The sequence below is a fragment of the Elephantulus edwardii genome, unplaced genomic scaffold (assembly GCF_000299155.1).
Source record: "Elephantulus edwardii isolate Elephantulus edwardi_28Jun2011 unplaced genomic scaffold, EleEdw1.0 scaffold00212, whole genome shotgun sequence".
NCBI lineage: Eukaryota > Metazoa > Chordata > Mammalia > Macroscelidea > Macroscelididae > Elephantulus > Elephantulus edwardii.
The window spans coordinates 2479539-2502536 of NW_006399962.1; the positions used below are offsets into that span (position 1 = coordinate 2479539).

At 41.9% G+C, this 22998-nt stretch overlaps 1 protein-coding gene across 1 annotated transcript in view; it reads left to right on the forward strand.

Annotated features, from left to right (window-relative positions):
* The window catches only part of R3HDM2 (R3H domain containing 2), a 91665-nt gene extending 68667 nt beyond the window's left edge, over nucleotides 1-22998 (forward strand). The window contains exons 12-21 of the mRNA XM_006897672.1: nucleotides 10813-11055; nucleotides 11516-11642; nucleotides 12089-12249; nucleotides 12691-12845; nucleotides 13925-14025; nucleotides 19309-19478; nucleotides 19869-20013; nucleotides 21225-21322; nucleotides 21685-21769; nucleotides 22607-22998. Coding sequence (XP_006897734.1) covers nucleotides 10813-11055; nucleotides 11516-11642; nucleotides 12089-12249; nucleotides 12691-12845; nucleotides 13925-14025; nucleotides 19309-19478; nucleotides 19869-20013; nucleotides 21225-21322; nucleotides 21685-21769; nucleotides 22607-22947 — 1626 coding nt within the window. The 3' untranslated portion in view covers nucleotides 22948-22998. The remainder of the gene's footprint in view (nucleotides 1-10812; nucleotides 11056-11515; nucleotides 11643-12088; nucleotides 12250-12690; nucleotides 12846-13924; nucleotides 14026-19308; nucleotides 19479-19868; nucleotides 20014-21224; nucleotides 21323-21684; nucleotides 21770-22606) is intronic.

Here is a 22998-nt window from a genome sequence, read left to right on the forward strand (position 1 = left end):
TATATATGTATATATGTATATATGTATATGTACATATATATGTGTATAGTGGAGTACCGACTCTGAGCTTTTGCCCTCAGCCTCTCTCCTACTGTGTGTCTATGTGTGTAAATTTCTAAAGGTATGACCTTTTTCCCCCTAGAGTACATGTAAACAGTCTTGCTCCAATTACTCCCTCTTTTAATTCTCTCTCTGCTTTCACCTTACTTCTATACCTGGAAACATCCAGCAAGAGTAGAAGTAAAGAACTAAATAGAAAGAAAAGACATTTAGTACCAGAAGCATTCTCAAAAAGGTGTGTAAATGACCAGCCTAAACCGGAATTCTTTTTCGATTCTGTGCTTGCTATTAGAATTACTAGCTTGAGAGTCAGTAGATTATCCTTTGGTATTAGACTGATCACTATGGAATTTGGTATTTAGACCTGGCCCTGTAGATTGGGGATAGGGGTATTGAAGATAATTGATGTGGAGATCTCTATTCCCTCAGAAACTTATTCACCATTATCACTATGTTGTTGTTGTTGTTGTTATGTTAAGAGTCGCTTGAGCCTCATAGTGACCCTATGTACAACACTCCTAAACTCTGCTCTGTCCTGTGCCAATCGCACTGTCTCCAACACACCCATCCCGATTATCCTAGTTACTGAATCAATCCACCTCATAGAGGGACTTCCTCTCCTGCGCTGTCCCTCCACCCTCCTAAGCATGATGTCCCTCTCCAAGGACCAGTCCCTCCTTACAACATGTCCAAAGTATGTTAGACGGAGCCTCATAATCCTTGTCTCCAAGGAGCTGCCCGGTTTAACCCTTTCCAGTATGAATCTGTTTGTTTTCCTAGCAATCCATGGTACCCTCAATACTCGTCTCCAGCACCACAACTCAAAGGCATCAATTCTCCTTCTATCCTCCTTAGTCATTGTCCAACTCTCTGATGCATAACACGTGATTGCAAAGGCCATGGCCTGTATCAGGTGCACCTTAGTCTCCAGAGAGACACCATTGCTCTTCAGTACTTTGGAGAGGTCCCTAACAGTGAATGTTCCCATGGCGATACATCTTTGAATTTCCTGGCTGCTGGTGCCAAGAGTGTTGACTGTGGAGCCAAGCAAACTAAAGCTGTGAACAATGTCAGTCTCTTCATCATCCATCCTGATGCTGCCAATTGGCCCAGCGGTGAGAATCTTTGTCTTCTTGACATTGAGCCTCAATCCATATTGGAGGCTTCAGTCCTTGATCCTCTGCAGCATGTGCTTCAGGTCCTCCTCACTTTGAAAAAGGGTAATTGCCTTTAGCACTGCAGCAAAAAGGCATTTATACTAGATCTGAGGATGAAGTGAATGAAACTATGCTCTTTCCCTTCTTGGCATATTCTTTATGTCTGTAAAATGAAAGAACAAGGCTAAGATTAAAGGATTGGTGGCTACCTTTTGTCAAATTTACTTAAAATGGAGTTAGTGGTGGTGGTAGTCTTGTTGGTGTTGGTACCGTAGAGTCAGAACCGACCCACAGCTGACCCTCCAGCAGGTTTTCACAGGCACTTAGTCAGACAGGAGAAGATTGTCCATCCTTCTTCTGTGGAACAACTCATAGTTTCAAACTGCGAGGCTTCAGGATTACAGCACAATTTCTTGCCACTAGGCCACCAACACTCCTAAAATGGAGTAGGGTTCTTTAAAAGGGACCATTTGTACTCATTTTGTTCTATAATATAAATTTCAATATTCACAATGAAATTGCTGTACTTTTCACACTTCCTCTCCAAAGCTCTGATTTCCACTAATCCTCCTTACACCTATGTCTTCCCTTTCTTTAGTGATAATTGTGCTGCTCACTCCTTATTGATAATTGCCTCTTCCTTCACCCATCTTAATATGTGTCTGTTATCAATGTAGGAAGCTCTGGTAGTTCTGGTCCATAGGGAATTGCACTGCTAATGCAAAGATGATGCCTCTCTGGCAGTTCAAAATCTACCACTGGCTCTGTGGGAGAAAAAATGCAGTCTCCTCGTTTGCAATTTACTGCCTTGGAAACTCATTGGCAGGTCAGCTGGGAGTTGGTTTCAACTGGCAGCAATAAGTGAGTGAAAAAGTAACTATCTCTTGAGTCACTTTCACTACCTTTTCCCTCCCTTCCCATCCTTAGTAACCATCCAAGAATGGTTCTCCCTGTAACTCTTTCTTGACTCTTTTTAATAGTGATCTTATACAATATTTGTCTTTTTGTAAGTGTCTTATTTATTTCACTCAGTAGTGTTCTGCAAACTCTTTTCTGTTTCTTAGTATTACATAATTCTCCCTAGTATGCATATAATTTCTTTATATTCATCAGGTTATCTTCCATTTCTCTGCTATTGTAATAATGCTGCAGTGAACATGGGTGTTGGTATCACAGCTCTTACTTCTTCAGAATATATACTTAATCATGGGATTGCTGGATTAAACTTTTGCTTAAATACCATTTTAAAAATGAATTACTATAGACAACTAGTTAAATGTATATGAGGATCTAAGGTGATGGTGATGGTGGGAGCACAGGGGTAAAGATGGGTGAGGGGCATAAGCATAGGGTCGCACAGGTGGGTTAAGCAAATGGTAAAAGTTTATATTAAAAAAATAATAATAACTTGGGAGGGAGGGCTGGGCAGGGAGAGAAGTGCAGCAGTGAATGAATGGAAATCCAAAATCTCTGTAAATGCTCATTAAAAGTATTTAAAATAATAATAATAATAATGAGCTCTTGTATGAGGGGGGCAAAAATGAGAATAAATTAGTTACTGTATGAGGAAAAAAAGTCTTGGACTGTTGAACTCATCATACTACGTGCTGTACCACTGTGGATTGAATTTTGCATTTGAAATTATCTGTCATGTGATTGGAAGCAAAAAGCCTTTTTTGGAAAAGAATAAAATTGACAAAAGCTACATGATTTGATGTAATATGTAAGATATGTTGTTTAAAAAAGTAATCTCGGCCTATCCTGCATCTGTTATCAAGCATCTAAGAATAAATGAGGGCACTCTGATGGACTAGGATAAGGAGCTTATGCTGCCAATCCAAAGGCACACACACTGTTCAAATCCACCAGCTACTCTCTGAGAGAAAGATGGGCAGTCTCCTTCTGTGCAATTTGTAATTTGTTATTATATGCCATCAAAGTGTCTGTGACTCATAGCAGCCCTATGTAAACTCTGAACCCTGCCCTGTCCTGAGCCAGTCTCACTGATTCCAACACACCTGCCCTTATTGCCCCAGTTACTGTATCAGTCCGTCTCATCTGGGATCTTCCTCTCCTGCACTGTACCTCCACCCTTCTGAGTATGACATCCTCCAAGAACTGGTCCTTCCTGGTCCCATGCCCAAAGTTTGTGAGATGGAGCGTCAATTTACTGCCTCTTAAAACCTGCTGAAGGGTCAGCTATGGGTGGGTTCCAACTCAAAGGTACTTAACAGGAAGCAATGACCTAGCCCAGACTTCACCAGTAGATGGCAGTCACATTCCTTAGGGTCAGTCTCTGGTTTCCTTGTGGCTTTGCTGATCCTTGGCTCTGAAGTCTGAGACTGTAATTGAGAAAGGTAATAGAAAAACAAAAAAATAGCTCTAATACCCACACCTTTCTCCACTTTCCTCATCCCAGGTCAATGGAGCATTCCTCGATTTCACAAATGTGAGATAAACCATTTTCCTAAAGTTTTATCACTTCACTATTCCTGCAACCACTCTTCCCTCTCCAAATATATAAGGCCTCATCCAAGTTATCTCCTCCCCAAAAGATGAAAGATGATAGGAACTGTATTTAAAAGTCACCTGTACAAGCAGTTTATCATTCCTTACCGTACACTAACAATAATGAATATCAACAAGCTGCTAGCTGAGCATCTTGGCTAGCATTTATATATGGAATCTCATGGTTTATAGGAAATTGGTCTTCCAGTAAAGCTAAAAGTTTAAAGTTACAGCAGCATCTGTCCCACATCATGTAGTAGATTCTTAATCACTTCTTTCTAACCAAATTGACTTTCCACTTACTTACTCCTGGTAATCAGGTCATCTGTTAAAGCCTATGGAATACGTTTCTTTTGAGGAGGGAGTGTGCTGATTTCCTAGAAGGAGCCAGGTGGCATACTGTGTTAAATACTGGACTCCTAACTGAAAAGTTGAGTTTAAATCCACCAGCCACTCTCGGAGGAGAAAGATGAGGCAATCTCCTCCCATAAAGATTTGCAGTCTTGACTACTCCATTGAAACTATTGTTGCCAGATAACTGCTTTCCAAATCTCAAGAATGATGAAGTGAGAAACCAGAACTTTTCATACAAGCAAGTTTATTTAAAGAAAAAATACTTTGCAAGTTTGAGATGACCTTAAAAAAGGTAGGTGTGGAGAATCTCATGGCACTGCTAATCCATGACGCACTGAACAAAAAATTTTGAGGAGTTTATAAAGCTATTTAGGAAGTTCTTGTGGCCTAGTGGCAAGAAGATGCAATGCAGTCCCAAAAGCACTTCGAGACCACCAGACACTTCACAGGAGAAGGATGAGCAGTCTCCTCCTGTGTGATTAACTGCCTCTGAAAACCCACCGGAGGGTCAGCTATACGTCGATTCCAACTCAACGGTACCCAACAACAGCGTAAAAATATTTAGAGGTGAAGGAGTTTCATATGTAAGAGAAGACAGAGAATTCTGGAAAATGGCCACATATAATAGGAATTATGATAATTAGATCTGTTTGCAGCTGGGTTTCCAAAATTACAGTGTTGAAGAGGCTTCTGGGCAAGAGACAGCATTTATTATGGGATAGTGCACATGTACTGTGGAGCAAAGTCCTTGGTTCAATCCCTTTACTGGTAGGCTTTACTTCTTGCTTGCAAAGGTCAGTTTTCAGTCACAAGTCAAGTTTCTTCACATGCTTCAGGAACTGATATGAGCTGGTTTTGCTTCAGACCAGGTCTTAAGGAAATTAATCTATAGAGACCAAAGTCTTATCGCAGTGGAGAGTAAGCAGTTACCAGATGTTAGGAGAGTTGGAGTAACAGGAAGGATATGGAGAGAGGCTGCTGAGTGAAGTACAAGGTGAGTCCTCGCCTCTTCTCTCATCACCGTAAATCAAAATTAACTCAATGACTGCAGCTTGGGTTGGGTTTTGCTTTCTCATCCTAGGATTCTGCTTCCTAGAATATTTATCCCTTTGTGGAAAAATCTTCACAGAGATGTGTATCAGGAAGAATGAGATACCATGCTCCTGCACATTGTCTATTACTACTGTCAGAAACCATTGAGCAGTGGCTCTGAACCTTACCCTATCCTGCACCCTCTTCATCATCTCTGACATACAAGAGCCTGTTTACAGTCACTGTGTCAGTCCATCTCATTTATGGTCTTGGTCTCTTTCTGTGGCCCTTCATATTTCCAAGCATGATGGCCTTTTCCAAGGACTGGCCGCTGCTAATATATGAGATAAAGTTTCACCATACTTGCCTCCAAGGACAATTCTGTTTGCACTTGGCAGTCCATGCAATATTCAGTACTCATTTCCAACACCATAACTCAAAGGCATTGATTCTTCGTCTGTCATCCTTAGTTATTATTCAACTTTCAAATGCATAACAAGTAATTAAAAAAAAACCATGGCTTGAATCAGTTTAGCCTTCTAAACTTTTGTCTTTAAACTGACATCATTCATTGTTCCTTAACACCTTAGAAAGGTCCTTGGTAGCAGATTTTGTTAGTGCAGTACATCTTGTGATTTCTTGGCTGCTGGTGCCAAGGGTGGACTCAAACCAGATGAAATCATTGACAGCGTCAGCCTTTTCTCCATCTATCTATTTCCCAGTGGTGAGGATTTTTGTTTTCTTGATGTTAAGATATAACCCATATCAAGCAGTTCGAATCCACCAGATGCTCTGCTGGAGCAGGAGGGACAATCTCCTCCTGTACCAGTCAGATCCAATTGATGGTACATGCACACAAAATAAATAATAAAATTTTAAAAAATATATAATCTGTATTGAAAGCTATAGTCTTTTATCTTCTGCAGCAAGCATTTAAAGTCCTTTTCGCTTTTGGCAAGCAAGGTTATATCTTCTGCATATACATGTTCTTGATGAATCTTGCTCTGATTCTCATGCCACATTCTTCTTAATAAAGTCCAAAACCTGAAATGATTTGTTCAGCATACAAGTTGAATAGGTATGAGAAAAGGATACAACCCTGACACACACATTCCTTGATTTTAAACCATGTAGTGTTCCTTTGCTCTGTTCGGACCTCAGCTGCGCTTTTTTTTTTAAATTTTGTTGTTGGGGTTTCTTTTGTGGTGGTGGTGTTTTTTTAACCTCAGTTTCTTGATCAAAAGTATAGATTTTGCATGAGCATAATAAAGTGTTCTCGGATTCCCATTCTTCTTAATGTTAGCCATAATTTGTTATGATCCACACAGTCAAATTTTGCATAGTCAGTAGCACAGATAGGCATCCTTCTGACTTTCAGCCAAGATCTTTCTGACGTTTCTAGTGCCATGGCCTCTTCTAAATCCAGTTTGAATTTGTGGCGGATCTCTGTTGGTGAGCCATTTTGGGATAATCATCAGCAAGACTTCAATTGCAAGTGATATTTTTGCTTACCCCTGCACATAAACTCTTTATACTCTCCATCTGGACAGGGAGGACCTAGGGAGGTGCTTAGATTATTTTACTTAACTTTTCCTGCCTAATTCTAAGGGATTAGAGTAGAAAGAATGTATCTAGTAGAACTGTTTCATTCCAACTCTTTATTAGCTATGTGATCCTAATGAATGATTTTACTTCTGAGTCCTTTTAAAAAAAAAATTGGTTTTGTTGATACTAAAAATTACATAACATATATAATATATACCAATTTAATAATTTCTACAGTGACACTGACTGTTGTTACTGTTGTTGTTAAGTGCCGTTGAGTTGTAGACGACTCATAGCGACCCTATGAATGAAAGATCTGAGCACTGTTCTTAGGGTTTCCGGAGGCAAGCCATTTCGGAAGTGGATGCCATTCCTGCTTCCAACCTTGATTTAATTGGGAAGCTCCACCAAACACTGTCCACCTTTATTGTATTTGGCACATCAGTGTCACAGTGTTTAGCATCATAGCAGCCATGAGTTACCTCTGTACAGCAGTGCAGACTAGTGCTATACCACGTAGAAGAATATTTGGAAAAAACAAAACACACAAACCAGTTTAAACTAGGCTTGAGTGCCACAGATTAAAATCATCCACTTTTGGCTTGGTAGCATACCTTTCTGTCCACTAGGCCAGCGTAGCTCTCTCTGTGTTGTTATTGTTATACTCTCATTGTTGTGGTGGTGACACTGAGTGCATTCTTCAAATTGTACAACCATTCTGACTCTCTTTTTTTCTGAGTTTTTCTTTTTTTCCATTAAGTCACTGTCTAATCATTTCATTGACTGTTGTCATTTTGATCCTATGTAGGCAGGTATGTTTTAAGAAGATGCCAGAGAATATTTCTGTTTCAAGATTTAAAGATTATTGTCAAGGCAATAGTTTCACTAGTTCATCCATGAGAGTTTGAAATTTGCCCCTTCTCATCAGGATTCTTCTATGGACTCTTTGCTCAAAATATTCAATCAGGATAGCTGGGTACTTCTCCAGCTCTTCTGGTCTCAAGGCAAAGGAAACATTTATTCATCAAAGCAATTACTGCATTTTTTCCTCCTGTATTCCTGATTCTCCTTCTGTGTTGATGCTCTCAGCACCTAGAGCGTAATTTTTGTGCCTCTGGTGGCTTTAAGTCTTAACTTTCTTTTCCTATTTTTATTATTTTTTTTCTTTTTTTCTGTTGTGTGCCATCCGTCAGATCTGACTGGCACAGGAGGAGATTGCCTTCCTTCTCCAGCGGAGCCATCTAGTGTATTTGAACTGTGCATCTTTAGGATTGTAGCACAGCTTCTTGCCACTAGGCCATCAAAGCTTCCTAAGTCTTCACTTTCTTAACTACTAAGTAAGGGTTATCTTTTTTCACCCTATAGGATTATTATAAACTGAAATGAGACATTATTTATAAATGTTATTCCTCACCCATCCCTCCTCTCACATCTCATCCATTTTACCACCGGGGGCTGCTACCAAAGAACTGTTGAGGTGATTAGGATGGCTGGAGAAGAAGAAAAAATAACAGTCCATTAGTTTGTCTGACATACCATTTTCCCAGTAAATCTCCCCACTTGAGGCTAGTGAGAGCACTGGAGGAACAAAAGCTAAAACCAGGCTATTTATATTCTGAGATTCCTCCCTTCTTGCTTATGGGGCAGATTTTTCAAACTACCTCCACAGACTAGAAGAGCAATCATGGAGCTAGAGGAAATAGCCAGAAGCAGGCATTAACTGGGTGTTTTTTCCTTTTTGTCTTCAGGGAAACGATGATCTTATGAATGAACACTTGCTCCAGGAGAGAAATGGTGTGAAATCAAGAATGTGTCAGGGAGAGCTGAGCTACATCTTAGATGACCCTTCCTTCAGAGGCAGTACACAGTGCAGATAGGAATCCCTTCTCAAGTGGGCATTCAAAAAAAGCTGTAGTAGTACTCTATGGGCAGTTAGAATGCCTTGGAAAAAGCCGTGGAATCAGACAGGCCAACCTAGTCCTGGGATTTTTAAGACTGCCCTCAATATTTACAGAGTTCTGAGCAGCTGATGGGATGAGGCATGAACCAGGTTTCTTCTGATAGGAGAGATTGCCTATTTGTCAGATGTGAAAGCCACAAGCTCTTTCAGGCTTGGTCTCCAGCCAGCCTTGCTATTCATGTGAAATTTCTTTTGTGATTAACTTGTTGTTCCTCTCTTCTCCCTCCCCATCTTTTCCCCCTTACCTCTCTTGTGACTTCCTTTTCTCTTACATTTTCCACATGCTTCTCTGCTGGTCTACAGCCAGTCCCGACTCTGCAGCCCTCTCCGCAGCCTGTTCAGTTCTCTCCAAGCTCCTGTCCCCAAGTCCTTCTGCCAGTCTCTCCGCCCCAGCAGTACAACATGGTATAAACTCCATCCCTCCTTTTTGTTCTTGTCCATTTGTGGCCTGTGTCTGTGGGTCTGTCTGGGATGACTTTGCAAGTATGCTGTGCTTTTTTATGGGAACCATGTTGTGTTTCTTGAGGGACCAAAATGAGTTGGAGTATACTCCATTCTCATGTCCTCATCATAGCACTATAGGTAGCAAAAGATACTAAATGTAAGACAAAAAAGAACATTGTGGGTTTTTTGCATTTACTCAGGAAAAGAAACAGTTGAATGCTTTTCAAACCTGTACTCCTCCTCTCTCTACCATGTATAGCTCATCTCATTTACTCCCTGGCCATGTATACTATGGTTCTCTGTAAATTATTTTAAAATAACCATGAAGATTTTTCTTATGTCCCTGGTAGAAACTTAAAATGTCCCATATTCAAACATCTTATATGTACTGCATCGTTCATACTACTTAAATTGTTTAGATCCTAACGACAAATTATTTTAGTATCTGATTTGACTGGTATTTGAAAACATCATAGCTAAAAGAATATGGGGGTGGATTTAATAAAATTTTTTAATTGTGATTTTAACAAAAGTTTACAGGAAAGTTAGATTTTTATTCATTAACTCATTGTTACACAAGAACACTTTTTTAATGGGGTTGGTTGTTGTTGTTTTCCTATTAACCACATTTCTCTTGTTTTTCGTTAAAATCCCCTCTTTGATCTCCTACCTCTTATTCTGAAAAGTCCTGGAGTATGGACCTCAAAATAATCTTCAATTCAGTCTTTTGTCTTCTATTTTTAGTAAGGTAGCAGAACAGCTAAAATGAAGATCAGAGTGAAAATTGAAACTACAGGAAAGCATTGTCTTTTGGTTTCTGCTAGTTTCTTTTGCAAAAGGTCTCCTGTTCTCGTGTATCAGTGGTTGAGGTGTGAGTGTGTGTGTGTGTGTGTGTGTGTGTGTGTGTGTGTCTGTGTGTGTGTGTCTGTGTGTGTGTGAGAGCGAGAGAGAGAGAATTACTGTCCAGAGAGCAGGAGGGATGAGAAAGCTAACAAAGCCTAAGCTATTACTATATAAGTGAGAGATGGAACACCATCACCGTTACTGCTTAGAAGAGGGCCATGAGAGAGGTAATTACAGACAGGCCATTCAGTCTTGCTCTCTAGCTCAGCTACTCACCCTGGCCTCCTTTCAGAGGCGAGAATTGGAAGCTGTTTCTAAAGGGCAGGAGAACTCTAGGCTGATGTCAGAGAACAGAGGTGGAAATGATCTGGAGAGGAAGCTAGGAGATAAGCAGCAGGAGTGGGAACCCAGCAGTGTTTCCCCTGTGTAGTCAGAGCTGGGGAATCACATGAACCTGCCCATCCATAACAGCCTCAAGAGATTATTTGGGTCCTTTTTTATAAGAGCTGGACTTAGAGCAATGGAGGGCCCTTTGTATGACTGGGGGCATGAGAAGAAAGACTCTTAAAATCTTTAACCCAATAATTAATTCTGTGCTTTTATTTATGGTAATTATGTCATTCCTTCCATCTCCCCAGGAAGAATCTTAATAAAGATCATAATCAGGGTAGCTGTTGTTAAATATGTTACAGAGACTGGCTCTGGAGTTGAGCTTCAGACAACTCTTCACAGCAGTTTAAAGTTCCAGAAGGAGAGGTTTAGGATTAAAAAACACTTCCTACTAGGACAGAAGCAGAATATTTCCAGATTTGTATAACAAAAGATTGTTATTGCTGTCTGTCTGTGTTGAAACCAAAGAGATGAGGCTGGATATAGCCTCAGTCCTTTCACTCCTTGTTCTGTCAATAGGCAGATGACCTCAGCAACCCCTTTGGACAGATGAGCCTTAGCCGCCAAGGTTCGACTGAAGCAACAGACCCATCTTCAGCTCTGTTCCAGCCGCCACTTATTTCCCAGCACCCGCAGCAAACTAGCTTCATCATGGCTTCCACAGGACAACCCCTCCCCACTTCCAACTTTTCCACCTCTAGCCATGCACCACCTACTCAGCAAGTCCTGCCACCCCAGGGCTACATGCAGCCCCCTCAACAGGTGAGCTACTCAGGTGCCTGATTTAAATCACTAATTCTGCATGCCTACTGTTACAATGCTTTTTTCTTTCCCTAATGTAGGTAGAACAAAGGGGACACATAAAGGAGCTCTGGTGGCCTAGTGCTACCAACCCAAACACAGGTGGTTCAAATCCACCAGCTTCTCTAAAGGAGAAAGATGGCAGTCTTCTCCCGTGTAATGTACAGCCTCTAAAAGCCCATTGGAGTGTCTGCTATGAGTCGGTTGCCACTTAATGGCACACAAAATATCCTAGCCACATGTTCTTTCTATGTAACACAGATTCTTCTTTTTACTTTCAAACTTTTATATTGATCCTCCAATTTCTGGTTCAGAATATGGCCATTTACAGATTTTTGGCCATCAACTCATGCACTTAATGTTTGAGAATGTTGGAGCTAATCACGAGAAGCCCTCACACATCTCTTTACTTTCACCATAGATCCAGGTTTCTTACTATCCTCCTGGACAGTATCCAAACTCCAGCCAGCAATACCGACCTCTCTCTCACTCGGTGGCCTACAGCCCCCAGCGTGGTCAACAGCTGCCTCAGCCATCCCAGCAGCCTGGTAAGAGGAACTTCTGGCAGAAGAAGGCGGTCAAAAAATAAGCGTGGGAGCTAAGAATCAAAGATTATTTTCTCCATCCAAAAAGAAGAAGAAGCAGTAATGATTAAGTCTAAAAGAGAAACCTAGAATTTCCAGGAAAAGAACAGAATGGAAGGGGGAAATTGCTGTTAGAATATGACCTACTAAACATTACTGAAGGACCCCGGGTGGCATAGTGACTAAGGTATCAGGCTACACTCATTGATAAGTCAGTGGTTTGGATCCACTAGTAACTTCACGGAAGAGAGATAAGCAGTCTCCTTCTGTTAAGATTTACAGCTTTGGAAAACCCGTGGAGGGTCACCGTGAAACAGAATCAACTTCACAGCAGAATGTTTGAGTGTTTTTTGTTTGAACACTATAGAGACCAGACTACTTTGTTTTTTTCCTGCCTTGCCCATCCATAGGTTTACAGCCCATGATGCCAAACCAGCAGCAAGCGGCTTACCAAGGCATGATTGGGGTCCAGCAACCACAGAATCAGGGCCTGCTCAGCAACCAGAGGAGCAGCATAGGCAGCCAGATGCAAGGCCTGGTGGTTCAGTACACTCCACTGCCTTCTTACCAAGTGGGTATCTTCTGAGTAGGGGAAGACCACTTACTCCTTGGGGGAATGAAAAGGAAGACAGCCTTCCAGAATCTTCGAGACTGACAATTCCAATACCAAATTTGTTAGTTTTATTCTGAGGGAGAAAGAGCCCAGAGCATCTGAGAAAATCTTTATTTAAATTCTTTGGTCTTCATACATCCATAAAAAATATGTATATGCCCAAAACAAATCAGGCTCCTTCCTCCAGAGAAGGAAGATGCCCAAGAATTGAATTTGGAAAGTGGAGAAGAGTGGGAAAGCTTTGTAAGCATTTCTTTTAAGCAGATGTGAAAAACAGAAGGGTCTCTTAAAAGTTAGACAGGAAGTTGTAGTGCCCTAGTCTAGTGATGATTATTAGGCTGTTCTCTTGATGAGCTCAATAGGAGAACGATAATCCATCCTCTTTTTGTCTCTTCCCAGGTCCCAGTCGGTAATGACTCGCAAAATGTGGTCCAGCCAGCTTTCCAGCAACCAATGCTGGTCCCTGTGAGCCAGTCTGTGCAAGGGGGCCTGTCAGCAGGGGGCGTGCCAGTATACTACAGCATGATCCCACCAGCTCAGCAGAACGGTACGAGGTGAGGACTCCCGAGAGTGGAGGCTCTTCTCTCATAGACTCTCACCAACTATTGCACCATGGTTTTATTGCCAGTGGCCCAAGAAAGGCAGAAGTAGAGATCCTAGTGAAGCCCTAAAGCAGGTAGAACATGAGGGAGTTTATGTTCCTTTTCTCACCTTTGATTTGTGTTGTAATAAGAGCTTATCAGCAGAAAAAGATTTCATCTTCAGAGACAGAGATTTTACCTTTTTCTCCCCCCTCCCCAAACTAATGAAACTTGGAACTATGAGACAGAGAATATTCACCAGTAAGAGAAGTAATTTTGGAGCTTATGTATATGTATCTTTCTGTGTACCTTTGTATCTGAGCAAATTTCATATGGCATGTACTTCTATGTGTTTATGTTTAGCTCAATTAGGTCATAGCTAATAAATAAAGAAATTTATTTCTTTATTAACATCTAGGGTTGTTAATAATAAAGCCAAATGACTTAGCAGAGCTGAAACTAGAACACAACATTTGTCTTGTTTCTGTGTAATCTCTCAGTGCTGGTGTATATACATCTGTCTATTTTTATATATGCCTCCTTGTTGCCTAGCGTTGAAGGGGGTATTTTCCCTCATTTATCTTCAGCTGGCTGTCAGCCATTATGTATATATCTAAAAATCAGAGATCTCCTTAGGTTTTTTATTACTCATCTATCTTCCCTAGCCCTATATATCTGACACACTCTTTGTCTGTGTTTCTGTTATATGTTTCAGAATCTGTGTGTGTGTGTGTGTGTGTGTGTGTGTGTGTGTGTGTGTGATGCACATGTATGTGTCTGTGTTTCCACACTGTTAGGAAGAGCATGTATCGCTAACATTCCATCTATAGAACTGATTAGCAGCTTCTTAATTGAAAGATGATCAAGTACAAATATGTATAATTAACTTTGAACTGATGAGTGATTTTAGAAATTGCATGGCAAATTGGTCTGGGAATGGCTTGGAGCTGCCTCAGCTTCCCATGGGGAGGCCCAGGAAGTAGCAGCTGTTTGCCAGGAGCTGTGTTCCTCCCTCTGCTGTTTCACCACTCCTCTCTTCTCCATCTCTACAGCCCTTCAGTGGGGTTTCTGCAACCTCCTGGTTCTGAGCAGTACCAGATGCCTCAATCTCCCTCTCCCTGCAGTCCATCACAGATGCCACAGCAGTACTCAGGTAAGGGGATGAAGAGTTGGGAAAGTCTTGGCTACTATCAGGGGCAAAATGTTACTTAATAAGGGCTTTTGCTCTTGGATTGGGAAGGACAAAGAGTTTGGAGATTGGTGGATTTGTCTCAACTGACTTTATCACTAGGAGAGAGCAGAGTGTTTCCTTGACAGGTGTTTTCTAGAGGTACTGAAACTGTCCCAAAAGCTGCATCTGTTGATTGGTTTCCTATTTCCGGTTTTTTGTTTGTTTGTTTTTTTGTTTTTGTTTTTGTTTTTTGCTGAATCCTGCGTTGTCCTCTCATGCCTTTGGAAAATGAAGTGCTTACCTTTGTCTCCTGTACTCATTATTCCAATAGACAATTTTTCTTTTCCATTGAGAGTGTGGAGGCTGATAATATGTTCAAGTCATATCTTCTATTTGTTTAGAAGTTTTCAGTGTGTGCTTATATACATTATGGCATTGTAATCTTCACCACAACTTCATGAAGAGGAAATTAAGACTCAGAAAGGTTAAATGACTTGCCTGTGGTCACAGTCCTAGTAACTTGGACTTTCTAAATCTCATTGTTAATAACACATTTTCAGCCGGCATCCATATACCTTTCTCTTCAGTGAGAAAGAAATGGCTATCGTGTTAATTTATTGAAAGCTCTCTTATGAGGCCAAGCATCCCAGGTGAATAGGCTTTCACTTATCTGCCTTACATTCTTTCATTATCTGCCTTTGCCGGAAACTCCCTAACTCACCACATACCACTGCCCTTGTTTATTTTCCATTCCCCCTACCCCGACATAGTATTACGCTGTACTTAAAGAAGGTTCAGGAGTTCTGGAGTGTGAGGAAGTCTTAATTTAGCCTCCAACCATCCCAAACCCTGCTTATTATAGGAATGTCAGAGTGCCCTCTTCTGGTGAGACATGGGTACTTCACCAATGTTTTCACTTTTAGAATTGGATGTTGTTGGGGTTTTTTTTCGTTTACAGGTTTTTTGCACTCTTACAGTGTTAAATGCTATGAAGGGAATTTCAAAACCAGTCTTGTTCAAAGACATGATCAATTCTTACTTTCAAGGAGCAATGACTTCTGTGTTGATCCAAGCCACAGATCTCTTCCAGGCTGCAAAGTTTAAATTCAACACCTTACACTTTATTATATGATTGGTCTCTCTAGTACTTCCTCTCATTGCTGCCAGGGGCATTTGGCCTTGAAATTCCCAGTGGATTATGGAAATTTTAGAAACCAGTTTCAAGAACCTTTCTGTAGCCTATGGTGGTGCTTGGTACCTCAGGGCGTTTTGTCCCTTGCTTATTGGAGTAAGTGTGTGCTTGTGCATATGGATTTGCTAGTAGGCACATTTTTGTGTGTATTCACAGTGGTATATCATTACATCTGTTAGGAATAGCAATTAGATCCCTCTGTAGTTACATCTATTCATCATTTATTAAAAAAATAAAACACCCCAACCACAAGATCTTTGAATCAGCAACAGGAATTAACCTGCTCTGGACCCAATAATGGATCACATAAATTGAAATTGTTTCTGTTCTGGAAGTTAGTAACTACAGAGATCGAGGCTGAGGTTGAAAGACATAAATAATCTAGATTCTTCCTTAATCAACAGAAAAAGAGAAAACCCTCTTTTTCTTACTTCTTTGGAATTTTCTTAGTTTTCTCACCTTTCTTTTTAGCTACACTGATTAATCCTAGGCTTCTGACTGAGTGCTGTTTTAACTACATGGCCTATAAGACCGTCTTTATTCTCTGCTTATGGAAATCTAAGGAAAAGGTGAAGAAATGCTGTTTCTGCCTTCCTTTCAGTTTACTCTTTAGTGGAAAGACAGAAGGCAGGCCTACAAGGGCTCTTCTGTCACCTCCAAAAGGACAGTTACCCGCCCTCCTCCCATGTAGCAACATGGTCACTTGTCCAAAAATAAAGGCAGGGATTAGAATTGGCTGTTCCTGGAACAACTGTTCTGGCTTATTAATACATTTTTGTAGCTACTCAGTTCATCCCAGGCCTGGACCTTAATTTCCTCACTATGACATTAGCATAGCTATAACCCCAGGAAACACTGTCTTTCCACTAAAATGATGCACCTTGAGTTTTCTACAGGGATGTCTGTTTGGAAAAGATGCACACAAACATGAAGTGGCAATGATACCTGTACACAGACTCCTGTTCACAATGACACAGCAACAAAGAAGATACATACAGAAGTAGTCTCTCACATACTTACTCATTCTATAGCTGAAGGGTTTCCGAAACTGACTTTTTTCTCCCATTTCCTGAAGACACCACTTCCCCAAAAAGAAAAAGACCTTGATCTTGTTGGAGTCTCTTCTGTAATTTGGAAAAGGTGCCTAGGGATTTTATTTTTCTGGACATTTGTTCTATAGATTTGACCTCTGGTGGTATGGAGAAGCTTATCAGTCTGATTTCAGTGATTTAAAAAAAAAAATTAAAAATAATAGTGAAAAAACAATTCTGCCAGACATAAATGTCACCTGTTTATATTTATGTGGTTTGCACTGTCCAATCGACCTTTCTATCCAGGTTTAATGATGCCACTTAAAAAGCCATTCACATGTCCCCTCTCCTTTCAGAGCTTTCAAGCTGAAATTGATGTCCTAATCCAACCCCTTTCTTCCCCTTCCCACCCTCAGCCCCAATCCAGGCTCCTTCCCCCAACCTGATTATATGTAGGTGCTGTCTCTGGACAGTGGGTTGTTTAGGTTTGGGGTTGATTTTTTCTTACTGCCACATCCATTAAGAAGTAGCGACAGTTCAGCTGCTAACGGATGCCACCTGCTTTTGGCTGGAGGAAGAGAAGCATAAAAATCAGCTCATCAGCCGAGTAGTGCTCTGTGTCCTCGGCTGAGTGAGGGAACAATGCTCCAGGCCAGCAGGGGAGGACTCAGTGTGGGGAAGAGCACAGAACAGAGGCTGCTGCTAAGAATCCTGACTTTGTTTTTGTTAGGATCAGAGAAAATAATGAGGACTGTGTTCTCCCCCACCCCTTTTGAGCCCCCTAATAACCTCTTAGGGCTACATGTTAGGATTAGAGAGCATTTCCATACTTCTGTGCTGTTCTGTCACTGTAAATGGGAATCTGCATATGCCTACTACCTGTACCCCTCACTCCCCATCCCCCACCTTTCCTGGCCCAGGGCATTAGGCTGAGATTCTGAGCTGCCTTCCAGAAAAGCTGTAGATTTGATTTTTTTTTTCTTGGTCCCTCAGTTAGCAATGAAGTGTTTGAATAAGAGGTCAATTGCAGTTTTGTAGGAGGATGGTGGAATTGGTGGGGCTTTCAAGATGGGGAAATAAATGCCCAAAGCATCTGTAGTAAGAAGGTAGACTTTTAAGTACCTGACGCTCACAACTACAATTTTCCCCGGTCCTTTTACAAACCATGCTGATGAATAAATACTTTGTCCCTCTCAGCAGGGGATGAGGAAGTACAAATGTCTTTCTGAGTATTTGTGCTCTCTTACTAGATAAACCTTAGAGAGTAGGGATCACAAATTGGTGAATGTGATGTGACAGATGCTGTATCTCGTGAGCTTCTCTTTCAGACTTCCCACCATTTCTCTTCCTTCCCTTTGACCGACACTACCTGAGAAAAGCAATCACGCTGACATCCCAGCATGACTGGTGCCCAGGGCAGAGGCTGCAACATTTCCTGTCACAAAAACCAGTGTGATGGTGGCTGCAGCAGCAGTCCGAGATAGAACTCCACACCACGAAAACAGCAGCATTGCAGCAGGTTTCAGAATGAACAGCCTCAGGCTCCGTTTCTTTACCATTACACACATAGGAACCCAGCCTGTTCCTCAGTGGGGTTATAGCCCAGGAGGTCAAGAGCACACCCTCACTCTGATGCAGAACTCCTGCCCATCCCTCCCAGCAGGGACTATCCATCAAAATATTTCTCCCTGATCTCTTTCTTTTCACCATGAAGAAGATATAAGAATTAATGCCCCTCCTTGCTGATCCCTATCCTCCGCTATCCTGAGAGCAGATGATCATCTTTGGTTGCCGGTCTACAACCTCAGTAGCACATCTAGTCTGTTCATCTGAACTTGTCAATATATCCGTCAGAGTCGGGGGGTCCAGCCCTTCCACTCCATTCCTACTAACACTGGCCTAATTTGAAACTTTCTTATTTCTATTCTGTTTCTTTACTTTCCTAACCCTTCTTCCTGTAACTAATCTTTCCCTTCCTTCAGCCATCCTATGTTTAGCCATTTTAGTTCACCAAAGCATAAATTCTGTTCCCAGAAACAACATGGTCAAGTTCAAACTCTTTAGCAGAGCATACCTCACATTCTGACAACAACAATTTGTTTAATGTCTGTCTGCCTAATAGACTGTCCACTAAATGAGAGCATTGACCAAGTTTATTTGTAAATACAGTGCCCAGCATTTTAACTAGCTCGTAGAAAATGTTCAATAATTATTGAATAGATAAACAAGTGTATTTCATCTCTTACTACTCCCCCTACATAGTCTGTGTCTTAGCACTTTTAATTATTTGTCATTTCTTGAACATTACATACATCTTCTCTTTTTTGACTGTTCTCTGACTCAGTCTACTCTTTTCCAAGAAATACGTTGTTGGTCTGATTCACTAAAACTAAGTCTTCTCCAGAGTCACAAGATCACAAGATCACAATGGTGACAAGATCTGTCACCATTATCAGAAAAACCTGCATAGGGAGCTCTGGTGGCCTAGTGGCAAGAAGCTGCACTGCAATACTGAAGGCGCACGGTTCAAATCCACCAGCTGCTCCACTGGAGAAGGAGGAGCAATCTCCTCCTATGCCAATCGCATCCGATTCAGTGGTACACAACAAGAAAAGGGAGAGGGAATAAAAGAAACTGGGGCGGGAAGCCTGGAAAAAAAAAAACCAAAAAAAACAACCTACAGCCCTGGCCCAGGACCAGGCTGGGGCCTGTGCTGTGCCCAAGCATTTAAGCAATCTGACCTGGACATGTAATACCCAACTCAGACAGAATGGACTAATGTTCTGCCAAGGATACCAAAGAACCCCTTATCAGGTAAAACCAGGAGAGCATTGGCATCTGGAACCTCTCTTCCTTTCACCCCTACCTCCACGGGCTTGGGGAGAAGGAATCAGTAGCTGAATCAGCAACCATCTGAGATTCCGGGCATGAGAGAGTTTGAGCAACCCTGAGGCTAGTGGGTGGGATTTGCTTGCCACCTTTTCCACTCAGGACTGAATACTGTTTAAATTCACCACGAACTGCTTTCTCTCTGCCCCTCAGGAGTGTCACCTTCTGGACCAGGTGTGGTGGTCATGCAGTTGAATGTCCCTAATGGACCCCAGGCCCCCCAGAATCCATCTATGGTCCAGTGGAGTCACTGTAAATATTACAGTGTGGACCAGCGGGGGCAGAAGCCTGGAGACCTGTACAATCCTGAAGGTAGTCCCCAGGTGAGTCCTGCTGGCCAGCCTTATCTTGGCAAGGAAGTGCTAGATATTTTACAGGAGCCATCTTTTTCATTGACTGAGCAGTTCTTAACACATCTTTCCATAGCCATTTTTGGAAGAGAAATACAAATATAGAAGATTGAATGCAATTGCAGGGAATCTAATATCAAAGGTGGCAGATAGAATACTACTTAAAGTTACTCAAAGAATACTTAAAACAATGTTTAAAAGTAAACATTCAAATAATACAAACTTTCATTTGATTGCTAAAGGAGCGGTCTAAATGAGGAGTCTTGCTTTGGGAGAAAATTTCTTTTCTGAGGGAGTAAGTTTTAAGCTAAGCCATAACGTAATATTTGATATTAATATGACATGTTCTCCTCTCTTCCACAGGCCAACACACAGATGAGCAGCCCTGTCCCATCTCCTACCCAGTCCCCAGCACCCTCTCCTGTCACCAGCCTCAGCAGTGTCTGCACAGGACTTAGTCCCCTGCCTGTCCTCACACAGTTTCCCCGGCCTGGGGGTACAACACAAGGTAAAAGGAGTTAGATTAATTAGGTTTGAATGCCACAGAATTCACCCTTTGAATCCCAGTCTGAAGAGAAGATCTAAAGGGTAATAATGGGCAGGAGTCATTGTGACTGGTTCAACTCTGGGAGCTAACTGTTCCCTTTCTATTTAGAAAACTTCTGAAAATTCCAATTCCTGTTTTGTCCCAAGACACTCATCCATCTCTAGTGCTTCCCATAATTAACTTACTCCAAAGTATTCAACATTAAGTAGGATTGGTGACTGTGGACCATGAAAAATAAGTTCACTGGACTTTCTAATGAACCAGATTGTTTAACCCTCTATGTTAAATGTGAGGTCTTGGAAAGTGGGGCCATGTCAGAAACAGTATGGCTTTAAAAGTGGGGTTAAAAGAGATTCAATTCAACCTCTGCATCCACCATCGCCGTGTGATGTTGAGCAAGTTACTTATAGTTGGAACCAAACTGTTTCCTAATCTATAAAGTAGGGTTACTCACACATAGGATGTTGTCTGTCTTGGATGTATTGAGCTAACTAACAAGAGGAAGATAAGATTTTAAAATTTTAAAGTACTTTGAAATGTAATTTTATCAATAATATAGTTAATGTTTGTGGTATTTAATGTATTATCTTGGAAGGAGGAGTGGCATCCACTTCCATAATAGCTTGCCTCCGGAAACCTTATGAACTTGAAGAGAGGATGAAAGGCACCCAGGCATCCAGGACTCTCCTTCATAGAGTTGCTATGAGTCGCCTGCGACTCGACGGCACTTAACAACAACAACGTATTATCAATATTGACATATATTCCTTTAACCTTCCTAATAACAATAATGAAGGAAAGTTGTGTCTAACATTATTACCAGTAAAAGAGCTAGGATTTAAACACAAGCTTGTCTGGTTCCATATCTTTGCTTATTCATTATACTTATTACTTTTCATGTGAGTCAGAAAGTTGAGCCCTGGATTTGGAGGTGGGGAGAATCTAAGAGATAAAAGACATCTGTATGGGTATAGAGTTTTCCTCCTTGATCATTTCTTTAGGGCCTTTTGTCTGTCATAGGCATGGGAACCCCGTATCACCATTTACTTGTGAGAGAAAAGGGTAGGAATTGTGTATATTGTTGCTGTCTGTCTCCAGAGCCCTCTGAGGTATCATAAAATTGATACCCTGAAGCTCAAACTCCCAAAAAACTACCTGTTCTTCCTCCCTAGGTGACGGGCGCTACTCCCTGTTAGGCCAGCCGTTACAGTACAATCTGTCCATCTGCCCTCCTTTGCTCCATGGCCAGTCGACTTACACAGTGCACCAGGTAAGGATATCCCCCATCCCCTCTCATTGAACCTTCACACCATCAGACCTACCTTCTCATTTAAATCCTGTCGCTGAGCCATCTGCTGCAAGCTGCCTGGTGGACAGGGGAAACAGCACAGAGAGGATGGACAAAGTAGAGATGCTCCAGGGCTTTACCTTGTCCCTGTACTCATTCTTCCCACTCACCTCAGTGCCAAGGGGACAAACAAACACTTTTCTCCTCAGTGGTCATAACGTGTTCCATCTGACTGTGGGTTAGAGTCATCAGGACTAGGTGCTACTTAATCTCTCAGGCCAACATTGAGATGGAAGGCTGACATTGGGTTGTTTACCTGCGATATTTTCTTTCAAATGCTGAAGGGTCAGAGTGGATTGAAGCATGGAAATCGGGGCAAAAGACAAGCACTCAAATCTGCCTCTACTGACCTGGGGACAGCTGATGTTGGTGAGTGTTAAGATGCTGAATCCCCTAAGAAAGTGCCCATCTCCCTTTCTCTAGCCCCAAGCCCTGTGTGTCCATTTCTGGGTGGATGGAAAAAAAGACAGGTTATAGTGTAGAACAGAATGGAAACTCTTTATGTTCAAGAGGAAAGAGAAGTATCTCAGTTATTACCAAGCCATCCCAGGTCCTGAAGAAGGTAGTGGTAAAATTAGGAAGAACATACTGATGAGACCACTGAGCCCTTGCATTTCTACGTTTGATAATCCTAGAATGAAGTAAGAAGAAGGCTGACAGGGAAGGTGGGTGAATAGTTCTCTCCCCTGTATTTCCGTACTAAGCGTACAGTATCTCTCTGGAATTCCTCTATTGGAAGGAGTTTCCTACACAGAGAAATGGAGGAAAACTGGTAAGAGGGAAGACTATATTTGTACCAGCCTCTGAGTAGAAAGAAAACTATGGAACTTGTTTTGTCAGATTGATGTTAAAGAACATCAGGAAAAATCATACTTCTTTCATAGTATCAGTACTCAGAGCTGTCAGTCCACAGATCGTAAACCTGGGATTCTCATTCTCAGTTCCTCCTTGCCTGCATCTTTAGAAGATGAAGAGTAGGCTAGGAGAAAAGGTTGATGTTTTTCTCCTATTTTCCTTGATCTGAGTCTCAAATATGGGAGATTGTGTTGATTTGGGGAAGGGAGGGACAAGCAAAATGGGAACAGCTCATTTTTGGAGAATAGTGCATATAGATTTGGTTAGCTGGATACTTCTCTGCCAGACCTGAGCCCAGTCCCTGCTACTCCTCATATCTCACAGCTATGTTTTCTTTCTCCCCCCTTCCAGTCTTGGGGCGGGTGCTGGAGGTGACAGATCTCCCAGAAGGCATCACCCGTACTGAAGCAGACAAACTCTTCACTCAACTCGCCATGTCTGGCGCCAAGATCCAGTGGCTCAAGGATGCTCAGGGGTTGCCTGGTGGAGGTGGGGGGGACAACAGTGGAACTGCTGAGAATGGCCGCCACTCGGACCTTGCTGCCTTGTACACCATCGTGGCTGTATTCCCCAGCCCCTTGGCTGCCCAAAATGCCTCCCTTCGCCTCAACAACTCTGTGAGTCGCTTCAAACTTCGAGTGGCCAAAAAGAACTATGACCTGAGGATCCTGGAGCGAGCCAGTTCTCAATGAGCAGAGGAGGGAATGGGACCGGCACAGAGGTGGAGACAGGGTGGACAGGGT